The 27,027-nt window shown below is 27.9% G+C and overlaps 2 protein-coding genes and 1 long non-coding RNA gene across 4 annotated transcripts; 2 read left to right on the top strand and 1 right to left on the bottom strand.

Annotated features, from left to right (window-relative positions):
- Positions 1 to 27,027, bottom strand: LOC111039553 (N-alpha-acetyltransferase 15, NatA auxiliary subunit). Of its 2 annotated transcripts, XR_002605108.1 has the most exons (18): positions 26,841 to 27,027; positions 26,569 to 26,653; positions 26,358 to 26,502; positions 26,159 to 26,276; positions 22,083 to 22,223; positions 21,829 to 21,973; positions 21,490 to 21,705; positions 21,250 to 21,429; positions 20,755 to 20,924; positions 20,520 to 20,672; positions 19,614 to 19,742; positions 19,238 to 19,451; positions 2,025 to 2,224; positions 1,237 to 1,345; positions 926 to 1,168; positions 749 to 846; positions 428 to 687; positions 1 to 383 (listed from the first exon to the last, which is right to left on the bottom strand). XR_002605108.1 is itself a non-coding variant. In XM_022323108.1 (17 exons), exons 1-17 carry the CDS (start codon positions 26,895 to 26,897, stop codon positions 484 to 486), a joined length of 2,607 nt encoding a protein of 868 aa, XP_022178800.1. In that variant the 5' UTR covers positions 26,898 to 27,027; the 3' UTR covers positions 1 to 483. The 2 variants fall into 2 exon arrangements, 1 of the variants encoding a protein (XP_022178800.1); XM_022323108.1 differs by having other exon boundaries at positions 1 to 687.
- Positions 9,637 to 16,550, top strand: LOC111039552. The gene is made up of 2 exons (XM_022323107.1): positions 9,637 to 9,886; positions 13,397 to 16,550. The coding sequence occupies exon 2, from the start codon at positions 13,397 to 13,399 to the stop codon at positions 16,328 to 16,330; it is 2,934 nt and encodes a 977-aa protein (XP_022178799.1). The 5' UTR covers positions 9,637 to 9,886; the 3' UTR covers positions 16,331 to 16,550.
- Positions 22,230 to 24,321, top strand: LOC111039554. The gene is made up of 2 exons (XR_002605109.1): positions 22,230 to 23,738; positions 23,812 to 24,321. It is a non-coding gene; the product is annotated as an uncharacterized LOC111039554 (long non-coding RNA).

Genomic DNA, 27,027 nt, shown 5'->3' with positions numbered 1-27,027 from the left:
TTACTGTTAGCAATAAATATATTTCTTTAAATTTAAATGATTGGAGATCAACCTTTGGTTAGTAAATGAGCCACCTTTTTTTTTCTTATACAAGTTTATATTTTAAAAACCTGTAAAGTAGTTAAATAGTCAATAATTAGCATAAATTTCAGGGTGTATCACAGAAAACATTTTGGGTTATTTGGAGTTAATAAATAGTGTTTTTTTTTCATTAAGCAATTTATACTATAAACATAAATTATAAATATTCAGTCAAAACTGTAATCTGTAAGTCGATTAGTGAAGTGTTAGATTTGAGAAAAGAAATTATAATATATTATTAACTATTTACAGGATACTCAAGGCAAAAACAAATGCTGTTTTTCCTACAGAAAAATAATAAGCCTATATTAAAAAGTTATAATACAGACCTATTATAATAAATAAGAAAAAACTTTTCAACAAAATTAAAAAATACATTTTTGATCTAACGTCAGACTACAATTAGTTACTGACACAATTTTCATGTGTTTCATTCAACGTTTTGTAGGAATTGGACCAGAAGGCCATTGGCGAACGATCTGTATCCGTATGGAAAGCAGTAGCCAATGGGAAACGTTTATAACACGTCTTGCGATATTTTTCGGCAATATCACCAACTTCGCCAAATTCCCCATTGATTAATGAATTTAAAATATCAGTACAAGTCTGTAATATAAAATGAATTAGTTATAAAAAATTAAAACAAAACAAAATTATTGAACTTTACTTGAATATTGACATCCTCCAGGGAATCGTCTAGCTTAGTAATTTGGTCAAGAACTTCTTGTTGTGAACTATTATCAAGTTTATACTTCATTTTCAAACCTAAAGTTTAAAACAATTAATAATGAAATATTTTAACTGTTTAAACTGATAGAACAAAGTGTTTTGTTTAATTATTCACCCTGCACTAAAGCTGGCAATGATTTTTGGTGTTTATTGAGAAACTGTGAATTGATTTCTGCAGCTGACATTCCACCCACTATTGGTTCTAATTGTTTATCAAGCACCAATTGCATTTCTTCTTGAATGTTGTCTAGCTTCAATAATTTTTCCATAAATCTAATTAGGCAACTGTGAAACATTGGATGATCTGGACAAATACGATGACTTCTTTTGATACTTTGCAGCATCAACAAAAGCTTATCTACAAATTACATTTTCATTAAGTATTCAACTGAATTTCGAAAATACTTCAAAAGTGTTATTAAATACCTTTTCTGTAATAAATTTCAAATGCCATTAAATGAGTTTCAATATTATCTGAAGCGAGTTCTTGAAGCGGTTTCAAGAACTTGATTGATTGTTCCAAAGGATCTTCCACCTACAACAGCATAATATTTTATTTTAAACTGGCTGACCCGGCAATGCTTCGCTATTGCAAGATTTCTCAAATATTTATTTAATATTTATTTTCTGGATGTTAAATAATTATTTTTATTCTAGACCACTTTTAGTCATGTCTCCGTGGTAATGTAGCCATATAAATTTGGCGTTGCCACCGCGGATTCTTTATAATTTTTTTCAAAATTATATCGTTTACGATATGGAAAAAAGACTGCCGGCAACGTGGTAAACCTGACCCTGTACTATAAAGGTAGCTTTACTTTCGTCTAGGCATTTTCGAAAATGAGAGTAGTAAGTTAGTAATAACATTCAATCATTATTCCACGTCGATACCGACCTGCCTAGAAGCATCTGTGGATGTCGAGTTTGATTGTTATTTATTTTCTTAGCCAGCGACTATTTCTTACCAAAAAAGGCATAGGTATGCAATTTAAACGTTTATTTTAATTAATCATAACTAATTATTTGTTAACTTTATCGGACTAAATTTATTCCTAAAACCTTCTCTGTGATGTTCCTTCAATTTAAAAAAAAACTGCAAGACGATCCAATAAGTAGTTTCGGAGTTTACTCCGGTCTCCGAACATACATACAAGCAATCATTTTATATATTAGTATGGATTATTTAAAAAAAGGAATAGACCTGCAATACTTACTCTTTCCAACTTTTCTGGAAGTAGTTCATCCAATGGCAATGCATCAGCCTCATCGCTGGTATTAGTTACCTGTTGTCGGTTTTTATGCATATCTCGTTTTTCTTGAGCTGCTAATGCTTGAGCTTTTTCTTCTTGGGCTTTTCGTTGTGCTTTTCTTTGCTTATTCAACATTTTTTTTAACTGTCCTGGAGCCAAGTTTCCTAAAACATTATACTTAATAAATGTTGTAAATATAGAAAGAATGGACACAAAAAGTTAAATAGCCCTGGTAATCAGACACATATTTTAATTATATTACATGACATCATTATACATCGTTATGTTTATTTATTTAAAGATATTATGTTATTATAATAAACTAGAATTACTTTAGGGAGGTTCTTTGGCCTGAAAAATGTTAAGCTTATTTTCCTTGAGCCACACCTGCATGCTGTACAATATAACAAATAAGTACGCCTAAGGTCGTCATTGGAATGCAATAGGTGAACCGAAACAATAGACAGTCAAACATCTAATCAACAATATTACTATTGTCAAAATATAAAAATGATGTAATATCACTGATATGACATCTACGATAATAGAGTCTATTAGTCTATACATTATAACAGTTATATATATTGTTGTACTCATCTAAGTAGAAAATATAAAATAAATAAATAGGTCTGTTCTCCGTACACAGCTGTGTGTGTACCTATAATACATTATAGTACACTATACAGAATAGAATAGTTGTTCAAATAATAAGGAAAGTTATTGTAGACCGCAACGTGTACGTATATAAATAAATATCAAATCCTAACGTGTTTTACTTTGAATACAGTGGTTCTTACAAAAGTATCTTGCACCCCATACTATTATCTAGATTGATTGATAAGTCAATATTGAAACAGGAAAACAACTGGTCCGAGAATGTTGAAATTGAACCACAAGAGAGACCTTGCAGTGTTACATGAGCAGACAGAAATATCATTATTACGGTTGCATAACTCGGTCCAAAGTTAATGGAAGTGTAGATTGGAAAATGTGATCTATATTTTTTTGTCTTAGTGTATGATTAGGTCGCTTGTCGGTTCTTTAAGAACTTCAAATGAATGTTTCACCTTTATAAGATAATATTTTGTTTGACACGTAACCGTTCGAATCAAACACCCAAAATTAGCTATAGTTATTTTTAATTTAGAAATTGCGTTCGAGGCCAAGGTAATAGTAATTTATATCTGTGGTCAAATTATAAATATCAAGTTGGTACATTTAGTAATTAGTTGTAATGTTAAATAAATAATGTTTGAAATGTCTTTAATAATCAAGACAAATTAGTACATTACATTTTAAAAATTGTTTATTTTTATTATAATATACCTAGACGGATTAGATGCACAATTAATAATTGTTCAAGATCTTAAGCAAAAATATCAACACAGAATCCAGCACTCTTGTATTTCTTTGGAAATAAATATGTTGAAAAATAGTCAGAAATTCTACAAATTTGAATATCAGACAACGCATTTTGTTATAATAATAGAATGAATATCGGTGTTGAACAAGATTTACTTGTCTATTTGAGACACAGATTTAAGAACCATTAATAAGATGAAATTAGTTAAAATAGTATTATTTTCGACACATTTTTAAAGCACTCAGTAGAAAATATAGTGCTCAAAAGTTACTGAATATTTGAATACTTTGCCTTAACAAGATCACTACTACATAAAAAGTGCCTCCATATACTTGTACATTCAAGCAGTCTCCACCATAAAATGTCTAAGACATTATGTCTTTGAAATAAATAAACGACAGTCCAGGATCTTTTTACACAAATTTCGAATGACGGTTATAGACGTTGTTAGTTGTCATATACAAATTGATCAGCCCTTAAAAATCATCTGTCGAAGTCCATTACCCCCCCCCCCCACTATTCGAATTGGAATAGTCGATAATCTACTAATGTACCCAGCTATAGTTGAATTGTGTATTCGTATTATACTTTATTATACATACAATACAACACGGTAAAAATAGTTGCTCACTGAATATTATATAAAGTATTCGTGGATTAGTGATCGGCCATTCTGTAGAATAAAAAATAAAAACGAAAACTGTAGTGAATATGGCATTATTTGGAGATATAGCGAATTTCTTTCAAAAATGCTAATTTTTGTCAACTTTTTATGTTTTTAAATTTAATAAAAATAATTTGTACATTTCTGTTTTTTGTTTTATTGTATGTATGTTAGTCGATGGCACAATTAAGTAGCTTCAAAATAAAAAAAAAACATTAAGATAGTTTTGAAGATACATCAGCTAATGTGCGGTAGATTCAGATTTGTTTTAAAAAGTTGATTGCACATAGCTAAAAAAATAAAAAGCTAGACCCACCTTTAAATGGTTTTTTTCATAACTTATAGTATACTATAGTAACATGGCTGTATCAGCCGGTGACTTCTTCACAAGACACATTGTATTGTATTGTATTATATTAGATATGTTTCACACTTAACGACATGAGCTGATTGTTGATTAAATATCAAGAAATTAGAATTCTACGTACACGTTCCGTACAAGTGGTATTCAATGGATTTATATCCACGAATTTAAGTTTTTTTCACAGGAGAAATCGGAATACATGTATATTTTGTTATTCACAACAACAATTTATATTAATTGTGGACTGTGGTTTATACTTTATTTACATTTGTACGCTAATTAAAATACTAAACAATAAATATTTTCACTAAGTCAATGTCGTGCGAACGAAAATTCCAGCATAATTTATTAACGTCATGTACGTTTAACCTCGATAATATTATAAAATAACAGAATAAGAATATGACGATCACAGATAGATAATAGATGGTCGAATACGGGCGTACAGGCACTATACTATTAGTTGCAGGCGTAAAAATGGGCAATGATAGGTAAACTTGAAAAGTCCAACTGACCTCATCAAGTTATTGGTAAAAAAAAAAAGAAAAAAGTGCCTTACCCACGGGACGTACCGAAAAAACTACAGAACGAAACCGAGAGCGATGATGAATATACAATATACATAATATAATAATATATAACTGGTTTCCCGCGAACACAGACGGAATAAAAAATTTTACGCGGCGACACGCGCAGTTCTCCTGTATATACAATATACATAGCCCATTGTTTTGATTTGCAAACCGTGTAGTATTATTATTATTATTATTATTATTATTATTATTATTGTCTAGTGGAGCGGTCATTGTTCCACTGCAGTCGCCGGCGACGACGGGTTTATAATATTATAGTTTATAACGGATCTGAAATGTGTTGTCATTAAAAAAATAAAGAGACGAGAGAAATGATAGAATAAAAAAAAAACGACCGTATGAGAACTGGGTCTTGGCCACGAACCGCCAAAATACGCATATTACAATTATTATTATTATCATTATTGCTTAAATGGTCAGTCTTAGCCGTTTCCCAAACAGAACTGTAACGACTGACAAAATGCATCAAGTGCGGGGAACGCGTCGTCTCCGGAGCTCTATAATAACGATCGTATATTCGTATTACCTCGTCATAGGCATATATATATTATAATAAACTCGACATATACGGTGGTCCAGCGCGCGCGTTAATGGATTAATCTCTCTCTTTCTCTCTCTCTCTCTCTGGGTCGTGACGACGTGCAGACAGATTTAAAATAGATGAATCACGACGCGAAACCGATAGCGCCGCCGAGATCGGCTGGTGGCCGGATGATGCGACGTCAGACATGTGTGTAAGATGCGCGCGAACAAAATATAAGTACAATAATAATAATAATATTAATAAAATGAATACAAAAAACCGGTCTAATAGTCATAATAATAAATAAACGAAGGTCCCCTTGACCGTAAGTTAATGCATTTCTCGTGACCGAGACATTTTGTTTCTAAATCTGCGGCGGCGCTAATGTATTTATAATATTATTGTTATTATTATTTTTATCATCATAATCATCTGCTATCGACGGACCACACGTCAACGACAAAATTGTATTTATTTATTTGTGTTATTATCATTAAACAATGAATACTGAATACATATGGATAGGATATGGTACACAAATGCAGCGCGACGGTGGTCCGCACAGAAAGTTAAAATCGTTTTATTCAAATTAGAAAATGTTGCGCAGGAGGATCATTAACTTGGGTTGCCGTTGCCTGTAATTACAATAGGGGATTTCTCAAGATTTCGCGGTCAATATACGTTGGGAATATTTTAAGTGAAACTGACGCCCGCTAAAATGGTTTAAAACAAAACGAAGAACTTTTAAATAAACGTTGATATGAATATGATTCACACACATTTTGTTTATGTAAAATTAACTTGTTTTATCATATAAATATAATAAAATAATAATTAATGAACATGAGCGGGGATAGCCAGTCAGCCATTATACCTAAGTATATTTTATAACATTAGGTGAACATTTCATATATTAACTGTTATTCATTTTTAAGTTACAACAAAAACACTTTTTTGTATTCCCAATTACTAGGAAAATATTAAAGCACGAACTAAATCCAATTTGATACCAAAAACAACCCTTAAAGTTTAAAATCAAATTTTTTCAGAATCTAAAATTAAGTCTGATCCAAAATGTAATGTGAAAATAATATGAATAAATAATTACACGTATACAGATATAAGGTTCATCGTGGACGATCTAACCAATTTAAAAAACAGTTAAAAATTAAAATAGTCATAAAATATATGATTCATGTATTGATGTATAAAATATTTTTTAATTTAACCGGTATCCGAGTTAATACCATGTGTCATACATGTATGTGTTCATAGTTTTACGAAATCTACTTACGTATTTCCACACAATTTAGATAATAACATAGGTAAGCTACGAAAAGTAAAATTGAAAATATTTTCAGTTAGTATATTTTGTATAGGAAGCAACTCACTATTTTATTCTTAGTATCTGCTGTACGTGTAACACAGACAATAAATGCAAAATTTGTAGTAACAAAATGGCAGATTTCATATAAAATAAATAATAATAGTAATTAAGTACACAGTTTTTAAAATTAATTATTATATAATGTGAGATACCGTAATATATTTCCAAAACATTAGTAACAAACCGAGATTTACGAGTTGCCCAAATTGATAATTTGAAATATCTTGCTACTACGTTTGATAATATAGCATAGGTCAATGCAGTTTTGGAATAATGCTTTTTTTAAATGACAAGCTACTTACGGCATTCAGAAAGAGACAACAAATCAAACGTAATCGTGATATTATAAATACTATGATAAAATTGATGATTGATATTTATAAATTTAATTTTGGTTAATATATTAATATACTACCTGTATACTATAAAATAAATATTTTCTTATGGGGGTGTACTATTTGTTTGAGTGGGTCACACTAGGCTTGTGGGTGTGTATCTTATTAAAATTCGAAAGCGGTTAGAATTGTATCTAAATTCTGGGCAATATCATGAACTTCAGCACGAATATTCTGTGTATATTATAAATGTATAGTAGTATAGTACCTATACTTTTATAAATTATGTAATCAAATATATTGTCAGATTCCCTACTGTAAACTAAAACCTAGTACCAAATGACACAACATTGAACAGAAGTCAGCACACTACACTACATGCATAATGAAATTGTTTTAGTCTCTCATAAAAATACCTTTCATTATTGTCATTATTCATTAATGCCAATAGCCAGTAATCACAGCTAATAATTATCATATCACAATACCATAACTATTATAAAAAATAATATATAAATCGTTAAAAAATATTATTAACTAAGGGTGATATAGGAAACATAAATTATTTAAATTATTTATAAAAATAAAATGTAAGTATTAATGATGATTAATGTAAGTATCTGATGGGTTGAAATTATTTTGTGACTTTTGGGACAAAAACGGCAAACATTTTCTGTCACTGTTGTTGATCGTAAAGTTATTAATCATTAGCGAATATTTTGATAACAGCAGACATTCGCCAGTCACATTATTGTTAACAGCATATGAATACGAGTTGAATACTTACGACTTAAATTATAATTAACTATTAAGTGTATTGTGTATGTTTAATATTTTTGAAAACGAGAAGTGTAATGCACCCAAAAAGAGCAGGACAAAAGATCACAATTTTATTTTGTGCCCCGCCTCATTATTTATTTTTATAAATACGCCCCTGGTCCTAAGTTGGTCTAAAAAGTAATTCTAAGTAATCCAAAACTATACCTAGTATAGTATAAATAAATAATGATAGTCCGTGACGATTCATTACAATATACTATGAAAATTGCCAATTACACATAGAAAATCCAGTTGACCATTGTAAGGTGATATGTATCCAGATAAAAATAAAAAGAAGGAGGCTGGTCGCGTGTATGGCTCGAGGCCCATTGCACGATTCTGGTAGTTGCTCTAGTTTAAAGTTACCGCGCCCTCTTGTAAAACTTTCACCACACCTGTTTTGCGGTTTTTTTTGCCAGTTATGTGTCTGTTGTAATGTTAAAAAAATAAATTCTAATGTAACATGTTAATGCACTTAATAAGATTAGGATATGTATCTACAGATATTTGACATAGACACATTAAGCCAAGGGGTAGATGTAAAAATATAATTTTCCAGCTTATGGGTATTTCTAAAATTAATATCATATTATGTAATATAATACAATTTATCACTACTAAAAACGTTATTGAAACAACTGCAACAAAAGTAAACACAGTAATTTAGTACAACATGTTGACCATATTTGAGTAGAAATTAGCTAGAAATAATCAATCTGAAATCCGAATTCAATAAATCATCAAATAATAATAATACAATGCTCCTGCGCTTACGAAACGAGATGAGTGCGTCTTACAATTAGTCTCATAACCTAACCTGACCATTACTAGTTTACATAAAATAAATAAGTGTAATAACACAAAATTTATTTTATAGTAGTTCTAATTTGTATCCAATGCAATGAAAATTATATTACACACAACAAAACAAGAGTTATCGGTTATAAATGAAAACCTAAACAAACCTATATTTTATACTTTACCATCGAGTATGGAGGATCGCGTAGGGGCATCGTGTCACTAATCAAATAAATTGTTGATTAAGGAAGTTACTTTTTATTCAAAATACAAAATAAGTTTAATCATGTACAGTTTATTATACGGATGCAAATTGCATTATTTAACAATTCTATTCGAACTATCGTTATACAGTTTAAGATTACAATAAAGGTATATCACACCTTAATTTATTCAAATTAACAATGATATTTTTTAAAGATACTAAAATCTTATATTTATTTGCAAATAAAGAAATCAATTTGATTGTTTGATTACAATGCACTATTTAAAAAAAAAGAAAAACGAGTATCAAGATTTTCTAAAATCTATATAGCAATATACATTATAGTTTTAAAATGTATATTAAGAATTTTAAATCTATATTAAGAAACTACTAATAATGCAGTATTTTATAAATTATAAGTTTTGTTTTATTTTAATACTTTTATACAAATACAAAAATGTAAAAAAAATTATTATTTAAAACGATTAACAAGGATTATAATCTCCTGAATCAAACGCCTAACTTTCCCTCAGCTAGAGGGTACTTCTCCTACCGACAAAGCAAAAACTGCATGAATGAGTTATGGTATTAGTATTCTGCGTGCACTCCATGTGTTCAGTTTATGTCGTGAAGTCGTGCTACACCACGTAAATGTAGCATGACGAATGTTTTTAAAAATCAGTTTGTTTTACATTCGAAGTTTAAGTTTATAATTTTTGTGTAATGGGCACTTCAATTACTGCTTATTTGGAATATACATCTATACAGTTAAAAGGTACGTACAGTTAAAATTGTAGTTATAATTAATGTAATCTAAAAACAATTATATTGAATGTAACATACAAAGATAACTTTGAAATCTGAATACAATTTTACATATGAAATTATTTTTTATTCAAGAATTCAAGTACTTACTATTTTTTAACACTACCTAAGGTGTTTTCATATATTATTTGTATTAAATTCGTAAACTAACTCAAAGTTAATTTTACTACTTATGAAATAGTTTTTTTTTCTATAATATATGAAAATGTAACATTTAGTTAGGTACCAATTACAAGTAACGACTTTATCGCACAAATAGGCACAAGAATAATATTATTTCTCAATATGATCTGAATATATATAATTTTAATAATACAATTACAAAGTAATTGGTCCACTATTGATAGATAAATCAATTTACCAATAAAAAACTTATTTATTTAAGAACAGATTTATCTTGTACACATTTATGAAAATAAATAACATATTTTTAACTAAAAATGTACCTAATCTTTTGCTAATTTACATAAATTAAAAAGTATTGTCTCAATTTATCTGAATAATGAGTATACCTAGCATGTAGACGAATAATAAGTTAATTACACATTAATTTATAGATACATAAAACTATGTTCAGTTACGTAATTAATAATTGATTCTTAGTTGAATCAATAAAACGGGGGATGTTATTTACGTTTATAAAATACCATATTTAGACTGTTCTGAAGTAATAAATATAGATTTTATTATGCAGATGGTAAAATCATACATAATATGGATTATGGATCAGGTAGGCGTTGTTAGAATGTAAACCTATAAATGACTAATTCAATATTTAATAATAATCTGATGAGGAGGAGTTATATAAAAAGGATATTGCCCACTACATGCAAAGATTAAAATGCTTTGTTTTGCTCAATTGAACAGAGGTGTATAGTAGAGAAGGCGTAAAAATCTACAAGGACAAAAACTAATTTGTTCAACTATATCATAGAAAATAATCAATATAAAATATATAATAAATTATTAATCACTTTAGACTTGCACATTTTATATACGAACAAACAATAAAATAACTTTCAAAAACTCATTCGGTTTTATAATACAATAAAAATGTCAGTTTCAAAATGTAGTAATCATACAAGTCGATATTCGAGAAGATGTTAATTAATGTCGATCTAACTTTTCGTTCGTGGGCCTCATTTATTTAATATAAATTTGATTTTATTTCATCGAAAAAATAATAATGATTTAATAATAATTTATAAGTGCCTTAAACCCATATTAATAACTAACAAGCAATTTATATTCTACCAATTTTTAATCAACTGTATATATATACAACACTAGGTATCAAAACGAAAATAATTAGTACTGTAGGCAGTAAGCTAATTTATATAATAACTAATAAGTAATCAGAAACAATAGACTAAGAAAGATATTTCAACAAGATCGATGCAAATTTAATATTTATTAATTAATTATCATCATAATTGGTAACCTCGGTCAATATTAATTAAATAGTTAAAGTCATTAAACAATGGCCAATCCACTCATTCAATTTTTTTAAATTTCATTGTTACCACAGAATACAACTAAATAAATAAAAAAATATTTTCCCTTGATATTTGGATAAGTATTAAATCTCAATAAAAGTATACATAATGTTTATACTTATAATATTTAGATGTAGTATTTTTGGACCAAGGTAATTAAAAAAAAACGTCTAAAATTACATTTTAACGAACACACTTGTATCTGTACATACTATTCCTATATCAATCCTAACTGAAAAAGAATAGTATTTTTATTTTGCACTAGTGAAATAGTGACTATACTAAATAATGAAAAATAGTACATTCGAAAATAGTGGTCATCTAACATATAAATCGTTTATCGTTATTCGTTGCAATAATAAATGAAACGTTACGGAACACGAAGAAATACCAATGGACAAAATGAATAAAATATAATTTAATACCGTTATGTCAAATGTAATATAAGTATTTTAACAAAAGACACAATTACACAAATGATTATATTTGGACACCCGAGGACGCCATACATGAATTGGATATTATTATAACGGAAATTGTATTTTTCACATTATATAATCATTCATTCGAGTATGTATGTATGTATGTATGAATGTATGAATGCATGCGTAAAGAGAACTTTTATTAAATATTTATAAACATAAGTATACCTTTTAAATTTTACTTACATGTTTTTAACCAAAATACAAAAATAGACTATTTTTACAATACAGATTTATCTATTGGTCGACTTTATGAATTTTTGACTAGTTGAAGAGTAGTAGTATCTATACAACACCTTATAAAATTGATTTCTTCATTCTCGTTTGTAGAATATTGTGTTATGATTCACAGGAAAAACGGGTAATTGATATAAGAGTTTCACAGGTATATTTTTAATGGATGTTTAATTATTTTTGCATCAAGTTCATTATTGTATAAAATGTATTTAATACAATATTGAAAATAACATAATATAAAAACAATGAATAAAATTCGTTTAACCCCGGGTGAAAAGTTGGTTACAGTATTTTGCCTGAGAGTAATTACGTGATTATTATTGCTGTAGGTCAAATAGCACTAGTCTAAAATCGTGTCTTGTACCAGAGCAAGGTTAACCAGTTATAATAAACTCTTTTGTCTACAAAATTCCGCTGTATTTATAGGTTCTCTTGAAGTAGCTTATGGGCGTAGTAATAAATACAAAAATACAGTATATTGAAATTATGAAATAGGTAAAAAAAAAGTATGGATATAAACAAGATTTTAAAACTAAGGGCGTAGGTGTAGACACTTGTCTCGCATTATTCACCATGACGCAAATCAGTGAAATATGATAATACCTACCTATTGTTTTAAATTACATTCAAAAACAATTTTGAGGCCTTTCAGTATCCAGGCCTTTATTAAACACTGATGAATTCGTTTTTTCATAATATGAGTTCTTTAAACTATTGTTAATTGCTAGTTAAACGTGATATATAAAATAGCCTATATTTTGATAGAGCAACATGAATAAAACCAATTATTAATAATATTACTCAATTCAGTAGTTATCCAAAATACACAATAGTAGATTAAAATTGAAAGCATATGACTCATATGAGTTTGAGTATGTATGTTTAAGTTTAAAATAATAGTAAACATAGAAAAGATTAGGAAATTAACATTAAAACTAGAAAAACTATTACAAATCTCTTTTTGAAAAGCAACATATTTTTTAAATACTTGTATAACTAAATGTGATACGAATGTATACTACGATAAAATAAATTCATTATAAAAAACACTTTATGTCTTGATTTCATTATCATAAAAATGCATTGTAATAATGATATGGGTTTTTTATTTTATTTGATGTTACGTAACTGTGAAGTTAAACAATTAATTCAAGACTCATAAGTGCGTGATTCCTGTTGTTTCATACAAATAATCAAAAAATTACATAAATAACCTAATTTTAATCTATAACATTTTCTTTGCAGATGTATTTGCTGCCGTATGTGATATTAAAAATAATAATACTAACAAGCACTGTGGCGGAACCTGTGTTAGAAATTCTAATACCAGCAGAGAATGGTCAAACCCTAACAAATGTGGATCAATCCAACTCGGCCAATGATGATGATAAAACATTAGCACAACAAATCTTTGAAGGCAAGTATGGTCTTATACATAAAGAACTATTCAATGAAATACCATCAAGACCTGGAATTTTAAGTTACAATATAAATCCTGAAGTACCAAAGGACAACATCAATAATTTAGGAGGGTTAGATCCTGATGAAATATGGCTGGCAGAGAATCATTTACTTGTATTGAGAGGGGGGAATTTTAGTGATAAAAAAGTTAAATGGTCATACATTGATAACTTTATTGCTCCACTAAGACAGGTAAAAATACCAGAAAATCCTAAAATACCACCACCATTTCCAATACAGCTGGAAGACAACGGACCAATTGATTTTGTATCAATTAATGGTTCTACTTGGAATCCAGTATTTCCTCCTCCATTGCCATCAATTCAAAGCCCATTTCTTCCAAACACAACATTTGATGAAGATGATCAATCATTATTTTATCCACCTAAGTATGATTTTGTATATGCTCAAGAAAATTCTACAAGGGTTCCACCAGGTCCATTAGTTCCTGGAATAGTTCTGCCACCACCACCAAATTTTTTTGGTCCTTTAGAAAAGCCAGAAAAAGCTAAAAAAATTAATTTAAATACAAACAAAACAATTCCAAGATTTAATCAAAAACCATACTTCAAAATTCCTAAAGGAAATCACAATGCTAAAGAAAATGGATGGGTTCCAATACCATCAGTAAAACCAAACTACATTGAAGGCTTGAAAATCAAAAATAATATTCTTATTGGTACAACTGAGAGTAATAATAATTACAATTCAAATTATAATGAACAAATTAATTACCCCAGTCATCAATTTTTCTTAGAAAATCCAGCAGGACATACAACAAGTCGCCCAGATTCATATTATTATTATGAAGAAAATAATAAATATGATGTAGAAAAACCTGCTCAACACAATAAATATGAAGGTTCTAATATAAAAAGTCAACAATTTGATTTCCAAAATAATTACGAAAAGTCTACTACAGTCAAACCATATTATGAGTATAGTTATATTGCTCCAGAGTATGATATTAAATCCCAAATTCAAAATCCAATACATAAACAAAAACCAATGACAGAATACCAAAAAGAAAGACATGCATTTCGAGAATGGTCAGAAAAACCAAAACAAACTCAATTCAATAACGAAATGGAGAAGCAAAAATATCAATCTTGGCCACAACAAAATAATCAATATTCAGATATTGATTATGGTTATCAAACAGAAAAACCCAACTTTGCTACTGATAACCCATATCATGCATTTTTCACACAAGATGATGCCAGTTTAGTAGATGAAAATACAAAAAAATATTTTGCTCTTTTTGGTCAGAAAGTTAGAACTGAGAAACCAACTCAAGTAACATCACAATCAAAACCTCATAATAATAAAAATGATAATAAGATATCCATAATTGATGACATATTAGTTAACTTTAAACAACCATTGCCAACTAATAATCCAGAGTCAAAAATAACCACTGTCAAACCTCATTACGATTATCCTCAAATTTCTTTACATGATGATGTAAGTGTAAATTTTAAAGAAAAACATCCACAGATTAATCCTAATGCTGAGATAATATCTCAAAATTCAAATGATTTTAAAGAAAATTATCCATATTCTATCGATGCTGAAATTATCTACAATCAACATTTACCATCTAAAAATATTAACACAGATCAAATAATTAAAAAACCTTTAATTAAAAGTTCACTACAAGGCAATACTCCAGTGAATTATAAACAACCTCTATCAGAAACGCCAAATTTAGAACCAATTACGCAGAGACCATACTTAAATGTACATCAACCATCACTTTTAGATGATACTCGTGTTAATTACAAGCAACCAATACCATCAATAAATGTAAATGCTGAAATTATTACTCAAATACCACTATACAGATTACCATCATTGTATGAAGATACCAATGTGAACTATAAACAACCTTTCAGATCTGAAAATCCAAATTCAGAAGAAATTACTCAAAGGCCACGTACACGAATAACTCAATCTCCCTTACATGAAGATTTAAATTATAATTTAGATTCTGCATTTGTAACACAGAATCCAAATTCAGAACATGTTACTCAAAAGTCATACATGCAGATATCTCAAACCCCATATTATAGTAATACTAAAACAAATAATAAACACCAAAAACAAACCCATTCATTAATAAGCAATCCAAATATAGATCTGGTTACACAAAGACCATACAAAAATGTTCCAGAAACATCAATACATGATGGGAATCATGTTAACTATAATCCACAAAAATATTCAAATAGTGGAGTAGTCACTCAAAGACCTAACGTTAAAGTACCAAACACTCAATACCTTGAAGACACGCATGTGAATTATCAACAAACAATATATCAACAAAATCCAAATATTGAAACAGTAGAAAAAAGACCACGAATTAAGTTTCCTCAAACATCACTGGTTGATGATGCTCAATTTCATTTTAAAAGACCATTGCCATTGAGAAACCAAGATACTGAGTACTTTACTGAACGACCTAAATCTATGTACTCACAGACACCAGTATCTTTAATTGATGATATTCAAGTTAACTACAAACAACAACTACCAATACAAAATATTGATTCAGAATATATAGTATCAACACAAAGACCATTAAATCGTGTAGTTTCATACAATTTACCTGGAAATAGTGGAAGTCATTTTTTCTTTTTAACAACTCACACTGGACATCCAATACAATATAATTTGGGTAGTCATAATTATCAATACTATAAGAGGAATGTCAAATAAAAGTTTAATACTAATTATAATACATTTTGTTTGAGCATTGAAATTTAAATGCAAAGTTATAATAGAACCATTTATACTGTGGATAAATTTGATACAATCAAACATTTTATATTGTTAAAGAAAAGACTGTGTTATGTAATATGAAATAATTCTTATGTAAGGTACAATATTATTAGTGTTTAATTAATTTGACATATTATGGAACTAAATTCATTTCTTATTTTTGATTAATGGCATTATTCTTTAAGAAATAAATCTATTAGTAATAGTGAAAGTAAATTATTGTATCACTCTTTAGTTAATATGAATTGAAATAATTTTAAGGTATGCATCAATGTAGTTAATTAATATTGTGTCATAATTAAAAAATATAAGAAACTACTTTATAATAAATTTTTGTTTAATACGAGTTGTTAAATAAAATTTGATGAATTAAGGATATTTAATTAGATTTTCTTCAATTTGTGTAAGTTTAAGAGTTAAACAGACATCAATTTGTATTTGTGTATACATAACTTTTTTTATTTATTAATTAATCATTAAGCATATATCTAAACAATACTTGTAGCATAATGAATTGAAATCTTGTATCGATATATAAATATAACAATGAAATTAATAATGAAACATATTGAGTACATTGGGATTACAATTAACAATATATTTTATGATGCTCTTCATCCTGATACACAAGTCACAAGCAAAACAAAACATACATACAACTTAAATGGATTTAGGAAACTTTATAATATTTGGTACTTGTTTTCCATCACAAACTATTATAGTTGACCCCACTGTTCCATATGAAATTTACCACCCTGCCACCAGGTCAGTTGTACAATGGTATGTTTTACATACATACTGTTACAAAACTTTAAAATAAGAGTAAATGGTAATAGTATTTCATAATTAGTGGTAAAAAAAATAAAAATAAAAAAGTTAATTTTCTAAAAACCCTTAAATTTCACTCATTTTTTTATTCTAAAAATAGAATGCCTGTTTAAATATGCTATGAAATAACTCCTTACAAATTACTTTTTAACAATATTTCAAAGTAAACGAATAACATTATTTTTTAATAAGCATTCACTTGAAATTACACACATCCACAATGTAGCGACAAGCCGACAAAATGCTTACCGGATTATAAGTTTGTAACATAATAAAATACTATTTCAAATATTATAAAAATTATTTACCATTTTCAATAAATAGATCGCATACTAGACATGTAGGTACATGTAAAATATTGAGATACAGAAATATACTGATCATCGATTCATGAGTATCAAAATTTAAGGCTTAAGTCAGTTGACATAAGGTCACCTAGGGGCAGGATTATAACAAACAATTACCAAATATTTTTGTGATACAAAAATGAAAATACTGATTCTTTTATATTTTAAACTGTGCAGTACCTCAGTATTAAAATGTATTTTTTTAAATACTATTGTTAATAATTACTACTTACAAAATAAATTTATTTTTTCTAAGCTATTGATGTAAAATAAGTCTTCATTTTTACTAACATTATGTAAATAGATTTTAATTTGAATAATTAAAATGTGTACTAAATTTACTGGTACAGTTTAACTTTCGCATCTTAAATGTAAATATAAATGTTTTTATACCATGAAAATCATATTTCTATAAATATAAATTGAGAATAGAGTACACTAACATTGTGTACTTTAAAAATAAAACAATTAATGGATATGGGTCATTTATTTTTATAAAAGTACCACTGGTACTTGATGTCTTGATCAATGTGTATAAGGTGTGTAATACATGTTCAGACTTTAATCTCCAGATACCAATGGACATACAAGAATATATTATTTTATTAAGGTTCTATATTTTTTGTTTATTATAAAAATCAACAAAAATTGACAGAAATAAATACAGATTTGAACTCATCACAAAATTAGGGAACGTTTAAAAGACTGTACTACTAAAAAAACTGAATTTTTATTATTGAGTGAAAATATGGTAACCTTCAATAAATAATAATTTTGGTACTAAAAATTGTTTTAGTGTAATTTATACTTTATTTTTATTTATACTTTGTAATTTTAAGTTTAAATTAATGCATTATTATGATATATACATATTCATATTCATATAATTTTGCACTAATTAACTTAAGGATTCCTGTTTGATGCACCTGCAATACTTCAAGATTTTGCACTCTGCTTTGCGCAGTAAATTATTTAGAAAACATGATTATTGGATGAGGTTAACCATGAAGAAAAATCTGTCATTTCATTTTTAATATTTAAGATTTTATTCATTAAAAAGAATAATTTTTGGAAACTATGTTTTTATAAAATAATGAATAACTTGTTTAAGTTATAGTCCTTTAACTCAACTAAATTTTATGATAAGGTACAACAGAAAGCTGAACGATATGTTGGAACTAACACCAGTAACAAACTTCATTAAGGGCCAAAGAATACAATGGTTAGGTCACATAGTGAGAATACGAGAGAACGAAGTAGTTAGAGTAGCTTTGGAATGGAAACCACATGGTAAAAGACCTAGGAAAAGATGGATTGATGTGGTAGAGGAGACTTACAAATCCTTGAAGTTGAGGATTGGAGAGAGACAGCCCAAAATAGAGATAAGTAGCGAAGTGTAGTAATGGCAGCAAAAACTCTTGGAGAGTAGAAATAACAGAAAAAGAAGAAGAAATTTCATGATAAATAATTGTTATAGCAACATCATAAATGATATTGATTAGGAAAATAAACAAAAAAATATATCTATATCCAAACTACTGACATACATTTTTAATGAATTATTCTAATCAAAATATGAGTTATTAAAACTTATAAGAAATATTATACCAATTCAATATATAAATATATTTATTGAAAATAACAATTAGGTGATTAACAAAAAACTCACCTGTATCCAATTCATTACTAGATGATGCATCAGTCGGAGGTTTATCATGAATATGTAAGTATACTTGTATTGCACATCGTGCCACTCTGAAGTAAAATGGATGAGAACGTAATACATCTTCGAGCCTTAATAAATTCACATATGACCTTAGAGTCATTTTACGCATGCAGTATGTATGAAAATCAAATTGGTCGTCAATAATCTCAGTAAAATGCTATAAAATTAAATACAATCGGAATACAATTATTAGTAAAATAATTTGATCAAGATAATGTATGTGTTAATAGAATAATAGTATTTAATATTCTATAGAACTATACAAGCTCAGAATAAATATCAATTCATATCTGTATAAATAAATAAAATAATATTTTACCCTATCGACTTCATGACATTTTTTCAAGCTTTCACCCCATTTTCCTAGCCGCTGATAGGCCAATGCACACTCAGTTTGGAACCACATACATTGCATCTCGTTTAAATTTTCCATAGGCGAAACACCTTCCTGTAAAATATCAATTAAAAAAATAAAATAAATGATAGTATTTAAGTAATTGCACGGGCTACAAAAAAGGTTTAAAAAAAGGACATACATTGGTTACTATTTTAGCATTTTAAGATAAAGCTTTACTGAAGTTTTCAGTAGACCAAATTAACTAATCAAAATAATATGGGAAAATACTAGAATTCAGCTATTAAATATTATTTAATAATTTTTCTGAAATATTTTATGAAGTTTGATAATACATTGTATATTTGTACATAATGCACTAAAATGTTATAAAGTAGTTTAAATTTTAATAACAAAAACAATCTATATTAATAACGACCTTATACATAAAAAAAATTGTCATTAAGAGATCGCCACACCCACATATGTTGTCTCCGTCTAACAAGCATTCAATATACCAAATTTGATGTTAACAATAATCCATTTTACTGTTATTATAAAATTAGAGTGAATTAACCTATTATACAATTTTAAGGTAAGATTATCTAGGAGACTTTTATTGCTATTTTTATTAAGAAACAAGTTATGACCATTTTTAAACATATTATTTTAAAATAATCATAACTTAATTAAATAATAAAAATTAGTGCGTTGGTGTCTTCTTAATAACCTAATTATAGAAAACAAAGCACAAATAATCAAAAAAGAAATTTTAAAAATGAATACTAATAATATTTTAAAAATAAAACTAAATAACATAATGGGCTCCAAGTATTTGTCAGAAGTGTTTATTCATGGTATAAACTAAAAAAATATTAACAACAGTCTTACCCTTGTAAACTTGGAGCATGTTTCTTCTGCCTCCTTAATAAGATTTGCACGCAACATGTATTTTGCACATTTTGAATTAATATATCTATCAGCTGTGTCCAAGCCTTGTGCTTCATCTAGCCATTTATATGCTTCATAAGCATCACCAGCATGCTAATTAACACAAATTTGTTGAATAATTGTATAGTGCATAGTGTAAATACATAAAAATATTTTAACTACAAAAATGTAATACTTTAAATATTCTTCCTTTTGTGACAAATAATTCAATTAAAGTTGGTGTGTGTGCAATTGCCATATCAATGTAAGTTAATGCCTTTTGTATATCATCCAGGTAATCATAATGTTGAGCCAAATAGTGATAGACCCACAACAATGCAGAAGCAGGTTCTTTACAAGAAGTATCTAAAATAAACAAACATGCTGATATGATATATTATACATAAACAAGAATTAATCAATTAAAAATGGTCAAGCTTAAATATGAATCATATCATATTATTATGTATGATAATTTTTTTATCTAGGGATAGGTTGACCTTAAAATCTGCCTTTATATAAACTTTGAATGGACAAATTTAAGAAGTTTGTAGTACCATTCCTGAGATTTAAATTATTCGAGAAAAAACTTTAAATACAAGATAAAAACACAATTCAACTTTGCATTCTCAACTTCAATAAAAATAAATTTACTATCATAGTTTATGTATTAAGAAAAATTATACCATACCTTCACTATCAAATGAACTGAACTTTGTCAAATTATTTACATACAACTCCAATAGACTTTCTATTATTTGTACTTTATGTTTATTCTTATATAAAGACCGTAAATCTACAAATAACGGTGGAACACCTTTATGGAAACCAGCTCTTAAGTATGAATCAACTTCACTTTGGAATGCATTTCCTAAATTTAAAGCCATAAATAATTACTAAAGAGTTTTGATGGCTAGAACAATTACCATACCTGTTGCAAAAGTTAAACATAATCGTTTAGGAGCCAATGCTTTAGGAAACTTTTTCCGATAACCACATAGCATATTATAAACACATTCATCATTATGCAGTTGCTTAGCTTCTTTAATCATTAAATAGTAAGGTGTATTTTCTTGGTTTCTTCGTAGTAATTTTTCATAACACAATGTAGCTAAATGATATTCTCCCATTTGTAAGTATAATGAACCTAAAATAAAGCATAAATTATAAACTTGAAATCTAAAAACTATTATATAATATAAATCAAAATATATGTTAAGTCTTGTAATCAAATAAAATATAAATCAGAAAAATGGAATTTATAACTTACCATAAATCTCTAAGACTGTTAATTTATCAAAAATATTTTCTTTATACATATCTAAATGTTTGATGGCATCCAATACTCCACCGGATTCTTGAATAACCATATTTTGATACAAAAGAAGTTCGCTATACTCAAAATCAAATGGAGCCTAAATACAAAAATTAGATAAGTTCTAATATTTTTCATAAGCAAACCATAATTAAGCATCTATTTTATTATGTTTAATTTATGTAGAAATAATAAAAATAATAACTTACAGAAACCATTTGGGTTTTCCTAAAGGTTTCCAAAATTTTCAAAGCCATATCATGATCGTTTAATAGATGATATGCCATAGCATAACCTATCCACGACGCCCTTTGAGTTGGCCGCAACATGAACAGTTGATATCTTGTGTCCTTAGAGAAAAATTATATAATTTAAGATACATTGGTACGTGTAGTGGTACGCGGTATCACCATAATACTAAAACCTTACTGTAAATTATTTAAGACACCACACAGCAATAAATACTAATGTAAAACAAAATAAAAATGTCTTCATAGTTTTTATTCAAAAGTAATTTATAGTTCCAAATGTTTTGTCAACGATACATAAAGTTTATGATATTTAGTTATATGCTAAAGTAAAAGAAAAGAGGGAAATGTTAGCAATTTTTAGATAATTTTGGTATATAGTAGATAAAAGTGTTAACCTAGTTTTTCTAAGTAAAATAAAAACAATTGTATTATTTAATATCTTAAACTAGTTATAAATAATGAAAAAATAAAAGACATTATGATCAATAATGAATTAAAAACTTTTATTGTTTACTGAAAAGTAGTGATTATTCACTTATTAACTTTCCTACTGTCTACAAAATATTTCTAATGTAACTTTTAATAACTATAACAAAACATAAATGGCTTAACATCTATTATTAGATAAATTGATACAAGAACTTAGTTGTATCTCTTATTTGTCTATCACATTAATTGTTTTTATAATTAACAACTAAATAAAAAGTAGTTCTTTTGAAAATTAAATACTTCATAATTATAAAAATGCGTAAAAACACTATATGAAGCAACAAAAATTAAATTTTTTTATGTATGTAAATCACCAAAACATGGACTTGCAACATTAATAAATTTAGTTAAGGGGGACGAAGTGGCCGAGTGGATAATGCGTCGGTTGCAATGCGCACCATTGATGGTTCGAACCTCAATCACGTTGGCACTTTTCTCTGGGCAGTCATGGTGTCTGGAGAGAGTGGCCTCTACCCCCCCCCCCCCCCCGGGCATGGCAGAAACCTACGAGTGCCCACTAGAAATTATGCCAAAAACAAAACACACTTGTTAAAAACCTATCATACCAAACCCTACCACTACCACAATTACCCTACTAACAGCTAATGGCCATAGTTCCCGGACTTAAAAAAAAAAAAATTTAGTTAACCCTTGAATAATATATTCAGTAGTTATAAATATATTATTTCAAGTTGAGTAATTACTAATTACTAATTGCAAACAGATGTGTTCTAATCATGAAGAGCCAATTAAAATGTGTTGTACAGATATTAATGAAAACTAGCAGTAATTAATAATAATAATATACTAATAAGGAAATTTAAGCAAATAACATAACTATTTCCTTTAATATACAGTATGCTCACCAATTTAAGAAACACTCAAATATTGCGCTGGTTATGCAGTTGAACTGAACAAAGAATTTTTTAAGAATTTAGGAGTAACCTAAATCCACATTTCTAAGAATACATCATATTGTCACCTCTCAGTATATGAGCATAAACTTATATATTTTAGAACAGCAAAAGCATTTAAAAATATAATTTTCAGGTGGCTATTTTTTTCAAGCAATTTTGACTTAACAACTATGGCACTAAAATTTAAATTGAACGAGTCAAGCAAAATGTAACTATACACAAATCTTATTTGATTTATTTATACGCTGTTAGTATATAAATTCAAGTCCCTATAATCATAGGCGTGTCTACGGGGGAGGCAGGGTGGGCACCGGCCTCCCCAGCGACGTTCTTGGCCTCTTGGATTATAATGGTGAAACCACGAATATAATAGAATATATTATAGATTATATTTATAAGTATAGTATATCCGTGGCTGAAGCAGTAATTGATCGATAAGAAATGTTATCAATGTCAATAAAGTTTTCGTCTATAGATTGGTTACGTAATAATCACGGACTATATTATAGTGACTATAATATTATAGTCTATAATCGGTATTTAAATCGTAGTTTTGTAATTTGTTATTTTGTCTATGTTCTATGTTGGGTTAACTGTTTGTGTTCAATGTTTCAAAATTGTTATTATGTATATTAGGTAAATAAATATTGTAATTTTTTACTTTTGTAGTAACCATTAATCAATAAACTTTATTACTAATTAGTTACATTAGTTATACCTAACTGATAATATTTGTGTTGATCAATGTTGTATATTTATGTTTGTATATAATATACTTCATATTATTTAAATGTTGTTATTTATGTAATAAATTTATTAAGAAAACAAGTTTTAAAATTTTAAACACTAAATGATCAAATCAAGTATAATGTACTAAATTTAAATTGTTTATCTTATGCATGAATTCTAAAAATTTTAGATCCTGATAATCCTGATGATCCTGCTAATTTATTACCGATATCCCAGTTAGAACGTAAAGATAGGGTTGTTCGAGGCCCATTTCAACCCAAACTTAAATTGTATCCACGAACAAAGTTTGGAGACAGATTTCGGTGCTTTAATAAATCTTGGTATGAATTATTCAATTGGCTTGAGTACAGTGTGAAATTAGACAGAGCTTTTTGTTTATTAAAACAAAACTTAGGAGCACAATGCAGCAAGACCGGTTGGATGCATTATTAACAATAAGTATTGAACAGGAGTCTGCCTACAATATAAATATTGATGATGTCATTGAACATTTTAAAATACTAAAACCAGTTAGTAGGCGAATGGAATTGTAAATTTATTGGATTTTATTAGTTGTAATATTTTAATAAATTACTTGTTTAACCAAACTAATAAATAACTGTTTTATGTGTATTGTTTATTGTGTAGTAACTGTAATAAGATGTATAGAGAAGGTTGATGTACCTACTACCTGTCCTATAGTTGATAAAATATTTATAAAAAAAAACTAAGTAGGTAGCACATTAGTTAATACTTTAATAGGCCTTATTTATTGGTTCATAGTTGTAATAGCATATAAGAAAACCAATTTTAAGATCAAGAAAATCTTTAATTTGGCGGGGTGAAAAAATTCCAGGTGCTATACGTATAATTTTCATACAACAAAAATAAGATACAAATATAGATATATATTATAGATCGCTGTAATATGTAAAAAAATTTAAATTTTATAACTGGCCTCCCCAGCCATGGAGGTCTGGACACGCCTATGCCTATAATTATTATTGTTGTAATTGTAGTCTTAATAAATTACTTAAAAAGTAAGATAAAATGTATTAATTAATATTCAGAACATATAACAAAAATAAACAAACTAAATTAATGGATCTAAAATTCTAAACATATTATTGTAATAATGGTTCTATTTGGAAATTTCAATTTCTATTTTAATTAGAGTGCCAAAGCTCAATAGTAGTAAAATCAAATTGACTTGAAAAAAAAACAGTACATAAATAGGTTTTTATATTTAGAAAAATAAGTTGAATAGCACAAGAGCACTGAAAAACCTGATGTACAGTAGAGCGACTTTCCTTACAGCATAACGATAATTAAACATTACTTAATCAATGAATATATATATATATATGCAATTTTTGATATTATAGTACTCATCGGAAATTTTTAACACGTAGACTGCCATGCAACTGCCAACAGTCATTTGAAATTCTCAAATTGTATAAGTTTGTGACTGCTGGTGTCCATAATTTATCATTACTACACATGACTGCTAGCAACCGTAAATGAACATGGTTTTATATTGTCAACTTATCCATGGCGTTACAATAAAGCACTAAAAAAGCACGGTAGCATATCAGGAATCATTACAATTTTTTGGATGTAATAATGATGACATTATTTTTGAATGTTTTTTCATACACAATAGTATATACAAATTTGGAATGACACTGAATAATAAGCTTGGCGTACCAATAATACATATCATATGAACACTGATAGTCAGTAGACAGGGCAGTCAATGTGTTAATAAACTTAAAACAAAAAATTCTTCTTCAAATTTAAAATTAAACAACAATTGAAAACATTATCAACCAATGTTCCAAAACAAATTAATTAAAATAAACTAAGCATTAAAAATGTATGCATAATTATTTTATTTACTCGATATCCTTCCAAATCTCTCATTTGAATTTGTAGCAGTGACAAATCTCGTAAAATTTGAATATTGTCTTTTTCCCATTTCAATGCATTTCTATAACATTTAATAGCTTCATCATACCTAAAAAACATTTAGATAATAAATTACATACCATTCACACTTGATTAACAAAAAAATACTTAAACCATAGTTTAAACTAACTTCTTATCTGATCTTTGCAATAAACCATAAACATGCCAGCAAACATGTGAAGTGAGATCATTACGAAGTCCCCGTCGAACATGCTCATATGCCTCATCTTTTCGGCCAAGAAAATTTAAAGTAAGTCCTTTCATAGCCAAAGTTTCTGAGCAAATCATATAAGAAATGTGTTAAATAAATTATACGAAAAATTACATGAAATATAATTTACCTCCATGTTCGGAAAACTTTGGATGCGACAAAATCTGTTTTGCAAATTTAAGTCCATTTTTATATTGTTTCTGTTCGTAGCATCTCTAAAATAAAATAAAACAAGGTACAAATTACCCTTTAAAGTATATTCAGTATAACTAAAATAAGTAATAAGGTATACAAACACAAAAAAAAAAAAAACAATTTGAGAAAAGTTAAAAGAAAAAAATATACCTACATATATTACGATGAAACCTTGTTTATCTAATAGAAAATTTATATAATACTTACTAGAATTCGTTTAAACAAGGAATTTTCTTTGGGCGGTAATGGTTGACCCGACGGCATTTTTCTTAATTATTTTAGTCAGAACCTTATAAAGATGAATTTCCAAGATCGGTGGCACTTCAAAAACCGTAAAAATATTAAATAAGAAAGACGATCCTCGTGAGAATTTCCATAACACTTTTCGAGAGAA

This window comes from Myzus persicae, unplaced genomic scaffold (assembly GCF_001856785.1).
Source record: "Myzus persicae strain clone G006 unplaced genomic scaffold, MPER_G0061.0, whole genome shotgun sequence".
Taxonomy (NCBI): Eukaryota; Metazoa; Arthropoda; class Insecta; order Hemiptera; family Aphididae; genus Myzus; species Myzus persicae.
This window is presented reverse-complemented; position numbering and strand designations above follow the sequence as displayed.

Bases quoted from the DNA above. Each gene is read 5' to 3' on its own strand.
- LOC111039552 (XM_022323107.1), top strand. From the start codon at position 13,397: ATGTATTTGCTGCCGTATGTGATATTAAAAATAATAATACTAACAAGC.
- LOC111039553 (XM_022323108.1), bottom strand. From the start codon at position 26,897: ATGCCGTCGGGTCAACCATTACCGCCCAAAGAAAATTCCTTGTTTAAA. The intron at 19,452-19,613 runs GTAAAATATTAT...TTAATTTTATAG, and splicing joins AATGTCATGAAGTCGATAGG to CATTTTACTGAGATTATTGA. The intron at 1,346-2,024 runs GTAAGTATTGCA...ATGCTGTTGTAG, and splicing joins TTCCAGAAAAGTTGGAAAGA to GTGGAAGATCCTTTGGAACA.